This window comes from Otolemur garnettii, unplaced genomic scaffold, assembly GCF_000181295.1.
Source record: "Otolemur garnettii isolate 467f Iridium unplaced genomic scaffold, OtoGar3 scaffold00001, whole genome shotgun sequence".
In the NCBI taxonomy this organism is placed as follows: Eukaryota; Metazoa; Chordata; class Mammalia; order Primates; family Galagidae; genus Otolemur; species Otolemur garnettii.
Window position 1 is genome coordinate 41,369,521 of NW_003852396.1, and position 8,064 is coordinate 41,377,584.

The 8,064-nt window shown below is 50.1% G+C and overlaps 1 protein-coding gene across 6 annotated transcripts in view; it reads left to right on the forward strand.

The window, feature by feature from the left end:
* The window catches only part of LOC100954750 (F-actin-monooxygenase MICAL2), a 226,707-nt gene that overhangs the window by 165,485 nt on the left and 53,158 nt on the right, over window positions 1–8,064 (forward strand). For all 6 annotated transcript variants that reach the window (XM_023516167.1, XM_023516250.1, XM_023516270.1 and 3 more), the window contains one exon: window positions 2,324–2,505. In XM_023516167.1, the coding sequence (XP_023371935.1) occupies window positions 2,324–2,505 (182 nt within the window). The remainder of the gene's footprint in view (window positions 1–2,323; window positions 2,506–8,064) is intronic.

Sequence of the window (8,064 nt, forward strand, 5' to 3'; positions counted from 1 at the left end):
AAAAAAAAAGAAAAGCATCACACATGGGCCAGGTAGAGAAAGAAAATAGGGGCTTGTGCTAGAAAGTGGCAGGTCAGCTGCCATAGACTGGTGGCCAGAAAGGCCTCTTAGCAGTTATAAATTCCCACAATCCTGCTGAGTAACAGATCAGCCCAGAAATGAGTGATTTAAACCACCCACCCTGATTACACGTGGGACTGTGTGAGCCAGCAGCTTAAGCCAGGTTCGGCTGGGCGGCTCTGGTCCTGGTGGGCCCATTTGTGTGTTGGAGCCAGCAGGGCTCTCTGCTCAGGAGCATGGCTAGCTGTCAGCTGAGGTGACAGGGAGCTGCTGGGCCGTGGCTCTTTGGTCAGAGAGAAAGAGGAGCTCCACAAGGTCTCTTGAGGCCCAGGCTTGGCAAGGCACACGCTATTCCTGCTCCATCTGACTGACCATGGCAAATCCCAAGGTCAGCCTACACTTAAGGGAAGAGAAAATAGACACTACCCTTCATGGGAAGAGCTGCAAAGTCCCATCGCAAAGGGGAATGAGTGCAGCCATTTTTACAAAAAAACTACCCCTGAGGAGGTGGCATTGAAGCTGGGAAGAGCGAGTCTGGGGAAGGAGGGTGAGGTTCACTGGGTCAGAGGCTGCTGGAGGGGCCAGTTGGGTGCGACTAGAGAAATGACCTTTGGACTTTACGCCAGAAGGATTGGCATTAACTTGGACAAACATGGATTGAGGGGGCAGAAACTTGACTGGGAGAGGTATGGGGAGAGGAAGAGGGAGAGATGGAGACCACATCTGTGGACGCCCGGCTCACCAATCCTTGAGTGTATGCAGATTGTGGAGAGGGGCCTGGAAACAGATATTTTAGCAAGACTCACAGGTGACTCCATGTGGGAGCCACAGTCTTGGAGGGCAGCCACTAAGATGGGTGGCCAGGGAAGGGAAGGGGGCCTACCTACCCCAGATCAAGTCTTCACTGCCTTCTAGGCCTCGGGCAGGCAGGACGTCTTCATTACAAGAGGCTGAAACCCAGCTCAAATAGCATCAGTAACAAGGGCAGATACATGGGCTTAGCTGACTGCAGAGTCAAGGGCCGTCCCCCTTTCGGGCAGGATTTGAGCCAGAGCCTCAAACAGCCTCTCTCCCTGGCTGTCTCTCTGCTCTAGTTTGGCAGCAATCCACAGAGAGGCCATCCCACAGGTGAGACTCTTGGCTGCCGAGGGTTTCAGCCCATGTCCACAAATTCACATCCATAGGTTAAGATCTCAAGGCAGGCCCCAATTTGCTACTACTACCTATGTCACAGACCCACCTCTGGGACTGATCAGTGGACAGGGCTGGGTGCTGTGACTGGCCAGGCTTGGCGCTCTGATGACAGAGTCTAGCAAAGGGGACAAGTAGACAAAGTTCAGGGACCCAGTGGAAAGAGCCACACTGGATTCACACACACACAGAGAGAGGGAATATACCACGTATATCTCACTGTTTTCACTAAGCTGTCCCCACCCAACAGCTTTTGTGCTTTCCCGGGACTGTGCCTGTGTTATCCTCCTGTCTGGGGCCCTGGCCTCCACTTCTCTGAGTGCCCATCCGTTATTTAAGGCCCACATTAAATACCACCATCCATTCCAGGGGCAGGACAGCAGTATTCAAATGCCTGGGGTTTTAGGACCAGTCCCTAAAGCTGAGCTTTCTGACCCCAAAGACCTCAGACAGCATCCTTGGGCTCAGTGAGGCAAGAAGACCCACCTGCCTCGTAACAGCCGCCCTATGACTGCTGGGCTCCCTCCTCCAGCTCTGATCCCAGCCTGGGCTGTTCTGTCCCAGACTGCCACAACTAAGTCACAGCCTGGGTGGTCCCCAGCCTGGTGGTTTCAGTAACAGAAATTTGTCATGTCACAGTTCTGGAGGCCCGAGATCACGGTACAGGCAGGGTTGGTTCCTACCGAGGGATTTGAAGGAGGACCCGTCCCAAGCCTCACTCCTTGGCTGGTAAATGGCGTCTTGCTGTTTACCTGGCGTTTCCCTTCTGCATATGTCTGTTCTGTCTAAATATCCTTTCCATCTAAGGACACAGTCATGTAGGATTAGGGCCTACACTAACTTAATTACCTCTGTAAAGACCTATCTCTATATCCCCTTCTGAGGTCCTGGGGGTTAGAAGGTCAATGTAGGAATGTTGGAGGCCCAGAACAAAGTCCAAGGCTGGACACTGGATGCAGAAGACCAAACCCCTGGGCTTGCCCAGGCCCCAGGGTGGGTGGGCACAGTGAGGGCATGTGTTGGGGGTGGGTTCCAGGCTCCAGACTCACCCTCTCCCTCCTTTCTCCTCCAGCTCTGATGCAGAGTCCGACTATGGCAGCAGCGAGGACACCGGTGCAGAGCCCTGTGAGGAGTGGCCCCAGCAGCCAGAATCCCCACCTCTGCCACAGCCCCTCACCCGGCACATCTCTCTGAGGGAGACCCTGACCCGGGCAGCCTCTCCACAGTGTCCTGAGGAGCCCACAGGTGTGCATGGTGAGCAGAGAGCCCAGCATGCTTGATTCTGGGATGGTGGAGCAGGGAGCTGAGACCTCAGAGCCAGATTTTTTCTGTGTGGAGGACCGAGGGACAGTGAGACTTGCCCTGGGTTTAGACGTAGTGGGACTGGGATCTTGGGGAGTGTGACGCAGGTGCAGGTGAGGAGACTGGGCCCAGGTCTGGCACCTTTCTCTATGGGAAGCTTCAGGACCCCATGTGGGAAGACATCACGGGGCCTGGCTGCTCTCTTGTGTCACAGACCAGTAAAGATAAGGGCCCCAGGGCTCGCTTGCCTCCAGTGTGGGTGTGGACTTAGGGGCCCTCCAGTGTTCCACAGCCCCTGAGGGAAAGCAGGGGCCCCGGATGCTGTTGCATACATTTGGCCCTGAGTGGTATTGCCTTCCTGGACCCTGGGCAGGTGCCCCACAGGGCAGGATTACTGGAGCGGAGGGCTGGTGGGCTGCACCCAAACTTTACCCACACAGTAAGCAATGCACTTTCACTGAGTACCTGTAATGGGACTTGTCCCATACGGGCCTGTGTCCTCCCCAGGACGACCCTGTGAGGCAAGTGTGAAGCCTGTTCTGCAGGGGAGCACTCTGACTGCTGTCCTGGAGCCTCACAGTCAGTCAGTGGCATGGCCAGTGCTGGGTGACTCCACTCCCTTAGCTCTGGCCTAGTTTGAAATAGTTGTCTTTAGCAACTAGAGACCAAATTTTCTAACTTCTGGGCAATTTCTGGGAGAGCCTGGGAAGAAAGAGGCTGAACTGTGCCACTGCCAGTCCAGAGCCTCTGCAGGCTGGGAGAGCTGGGGCTCAGCTTGTCCTGAGCCGCCCTCTGCTGGCCAAGAGCAGAATTGCCCCCTGGACTAGGGTGGGAGCTGGAAAGAACTCATAGATGTTTTTAAATCCTGGAAACTCTGAATTTATCCTCCTGAGTCAGCCTTTTTATTGAATTTTTTTTTTTAAGGACAAACTGCTAAATACCATTTGTGTGGCTATCCAGAAAGGCTTGGTACTGGCAATGGGCAGAGTACGGGCCTATGCCTAGCTGAGTCTGGCCCCGACCGTGGTTACGGCTTGGCCTTGATGCCTCTTTCCATCTCGCCAGGCTGCAGCCCCCTAATTTATAGAGACGAAACCTGCCTGGCTTTCATCCCTTTCCTCCATTTCTCCTCTCTCCCCAGTCACCAGGGGATTTCAGGCAACTTATAAGAAAGGCAGATCAAAATTGCGTGTCCATATGTCTGAACAATCAAGCCTCAGAATCAGGTTAACAAAACCTGTTTAAGGAAGTCTAGACCCCAGAGAGGCAGACCATAGTCCTACACTGTTGCTCTTATTGAATTATAAGATTAATTCTGGATTTTCTGCAGCTAATGTTAAAAAAGGAAACACAGACAATTATTGTTATTAATCTAAGGAAAAAATATATGGGTTTACAGCAAGGTCTCAGAGCAGGTACTAATGCTTAACTCTACAGAAGGTTTCCAGCTCATCTCAATTACATGATATGAGAAATGTATTAGATTGTGTCATAAACAGCTCCTCAGAAAATGTAGCCATAGTTTTCTCAAGGTGGTTTCTTGTATAATCTGACTGGTAAGGGCAGGACAACAAAACATACCTCACTGAAAGAAGTTCTCCTGCCAACTAAGGCAGTGTGGCCAAAGCCACTCATTCTGACAGTCCAGTTTAACTCTAGGATAAAACAGCAAGTAGAGAAGTGAACAGAATGCATGACTTTCAAACAATTATTTTTGGAGACAGGATCTTGCTCTTTTGCCCCAGCTAAAGTGCAGTAGTGTCATCATAGCTCACTGCAACTTTAAACTCCTGGGATCAAGCCATCCTCCTGCCTCAGCCTCCAGAGTAGCTAGGACCACAAGCACGTGCCACCATGGCCGGCTCATTTTTTCAGCTTTTTGTACAGACTGTCTCTTTACATGCTCAGCCTGGTCTTGAATTCCTCAGTCATCTTCCTAAGTAAGTGAGACTACAGGCACATGCCACCATGCCCAGCTAATTTTTCTATTTTTTGTAAAGACAGGGTTTCACTCTTGCCCATGCTGGGCTTGAACTTCTGGCCTCAAGTGATCCTCCCACCTCCATGCTGGGATTACATGCATGCTCAGCTGGGCTCAGACAATTTTGTACTGACTTGGTCTTCATCACTCATTGCTTCAGTCATTGATAGGCAGATCGTGCTGTGAGGTTAAAGCTCTGACCCAGGTCTTAATGCCTATAAACTTTGTGTCACTGGTTATGGAGCCCCCTCACCATACCAGATAATGCAGGGTGTGTGGGTGTTACACAGCTTCATTAGCCACAATTCTCACCCAGATAAATGCCTCCAAGGTGAGCCAAGAGAAGGCTGGACAAGACCAGGATAAATTGCTTTAAAAGGACTCCTGGTTAGCACAGTCATGCTCATAGAAGCATGATGTACATTAGTCAAAATGCAATGAACAAACTGAATGGATCAACAGAATGTAGAATATAGTGTATTCATTCTGTGAAGTGTTATTCAGCCTCGAAACGAAAGCAGCTTTTGACACGGGGCTACAATATAGATCAACCTTGAGGACACTATACTAAGGGCCACAAGCCCATCATAGGAAGTGGCACCATATGATGCTACTTACTGTGTCTGCCCGAAAATAAGACACTGTCTTATATTTATTGTTTCTCAAGAAGACACACTAGGGCTTATTTTCAGGGGATGTCTTAGTTTTATTAAGTATAATACAACAATCTACATTTTTCAAATATAGTTAAGTCATCTTCTGGAACCTGACCGGGGGAGCCAACCTTGTTGGTGGGGCTGGCGCTAGTGATGCGTGAACTCCTTTCCCCTAGCCATTTGCATGTGCGCAATAGGATGCCTGCAACCGTGGTTACCACACACGCACCTGTGCAAGTGTGAGTGGCTCGGAGAAAGGAGCTGTGGCAGATAAAAGGTATTCCAGTCTTCCTCACCACTCAGTGTATCAGTATATCTGCTGCATAGCCACACCCATCACTAGGTCTTATTACCAGGGTAGGGCTTATATTTAACAAATGCATAGAAATCCTGCTAAGGCTTATTTTGGGGGGTAGGTCTTATTTTCGGGGAAACACGGTACCTGAGGCCCCTAGAGTCATCTTCATAAAGGCAGAAAGTAGAATGGTGATTGCCAGGGACCAGGGGAAGGAAGAAAGGAGGAAATGGTTTAATGAGTAGAGAGTTTCGGTTTGGGAGAAGGAAAAAGCCCTGGAGATGGATGGTGGTGATGGCTGCATGGTAATGGGAATATACCGAACACTACTGAACTCAGAAATGTTTCAGATGATAATTTTTAGGTTAGGTACATTTCCCACACTTTGAAAGAAGACTTCCAGGACTGCCTTAGTGTGTTAAGGAACAAGTCATATCCTGAAAGTTCACAGAGTGTGCCCAAGGTGGCGTTATGAAACATAGCATACACCCTGCATCATTGAGGCTATAAAAAACATTTCCCTAAAACACCTGGTGATTTTTTCTTTTTTATTTTTTTGAGATGGAGTCTCACTCCCTCACCCTGAGTAGAGTGCTGCGGCATCATAGCTCACAGCAACCTCAAATTCTTGGGCTTAAGCAATCCTCTAGCCTCAGCCTCCTAAATAGCTAAGACTATAGGCACCTGCCATGATGCCCAGCTAGTTTTTCTATTTTTAGTAGGGAGAGGGTCTCCCTCTTGCTCAGGCTGGTCTCAGACTCCTAAGTTCAAGGGATGTACCTGTCTCAGCCTCCTAGAGTGCTAAGATTACAGGCATAAGCCACCACACCCAGCCTGGTTTGGTGATTTTTTAAAAATCTTGGGTAAAAAGCCAATTCCCAGGTTCTCATCTTCAGAAATTCAGATTCCTGGGATCTGAAGTGAGGCCAAGTATCTGCATCGTGTGTGAGCATATCCCTGGGTGCTTCGACACAGTGGGCCATGCCCTGCACTATGGAACTCTCAAAAGCAATCTGAGTCACGGCACCAAAAAAAAAAAAAAAGAAAGAAAGAAATCTCAAAAGCACACCTCTGTGGAGGGCCTGCCTAGATGAGTTAGGTATAAAATGCATGCCCACGCCTCCAAATGAATTGGATTTTCAGCTGTAAACTCATTAGATTTAGGAGGACAATCTGCCCTCAAATTATTCTGGCTAGGACAAATTGGTATTGGAATTTCTGACAATAATTTAATAATAGGCTGGTCCAATGGCAGGTGTCCTCAAGTCTGTCACAATAAAGCCTTATTACAGGCATCTTCAAACTACGGCCTGTGGGCCACATGCGGCCCACCGAGGACATTTATCTGGCCCGCCAAGTGTTTTTGCCACTGCTGCCTGTCCTGCTTAGCAGCTGACTCATCCTGGGGCCCGCAGTCCTGCCCTCCGACGGTCTGAGGGACAGTGAACTGGCCCCCTGTTTAAAAAGTTTGAGGACCCCTGCCCTATCAGCAGCAGCACATGGCAGAACGCTCACCCCGTGACTATGGTTTTATAGCAGTTCCATACGCAGATCCCTGCAAGTGCTCCTTGAAAATAAATATAAATTAAGGACACATCAAATATAAACTAAAAAGAAAGGAAACAGTCCCACTTTTGCTGCTCAGAATTACCATATGAAATCACTTCCCAGAATCACATTTAGGATCTAGAAAAAAAGAAATCATTACTAGGCATCCTATTGTTCTGCTCCCATTGTGGTAAAAATGTACGTAAACAGCCGTGACTGAAGATGTCTCGGGAGCTTTAGTCATTTCTCATAGGTCCCATTCTACAAAGTTAAATGGTTAATTCTAGCCAGCAGGATGTGGCTGGGCTTAAAGCCTGCTTGCTGCCTAGGCAGAATACCCAGGCTGGAAAGCCCAGCTGGGCCTGCACTGCCATGGGGAGACTGCATGCTCCCGCACAGGCTCAACCCTGGGAACAGGCCTGGGACGGGGGACGGGACGGGGGACCTGCGGGCAGAGCAGGCACAGTGTGTCTCCACGTGGAGAAAGGAAGGAGAAGAATCAAAAGGCCACAGAACGGACCAGGCCAGAATCAAAAGGCCACAGGACTTGAGAAAAGAAAGCCCAGCTTCAAGGAAAGCTGTGGCCCTGCTCTGAGACCTGGCAGGGGGCAGGATATCCAGGACTGTTTCGAGAGAGAAAGGGAGAGGGGGCTGGGCCAGCCAGAGCTTCACCTCAGGGAGTTTGGTGTTTAGAACTCCCCTACTTCCATTCTCCCTCATCCACACCCCTCCTGCAAGTTTTCTCTCCTTCACACCGCCCCGCCCCTGCTGTGTGAGCACTCTGAGGGGCCTCGTCCCCATTCTGTCTCTAGTAAGGTGACCAGATGTCCCGCTTTTGGCGGGACAGTCCTGATTTCGAACAATTTGTCCTGTGTCCCACGGCGTTTTTAAAAAGTCCCGATTTTGGCTCGGCGCCTATAGCTCAACCGGCTAAGGCGTCAGCCACGTACACCTAAGGTGGCGGGTTCGAATCCCCAGCCCGGACCCGCCAAACAACAATGACGGCTGCAACCAAAAAATAGCCGGGCGTT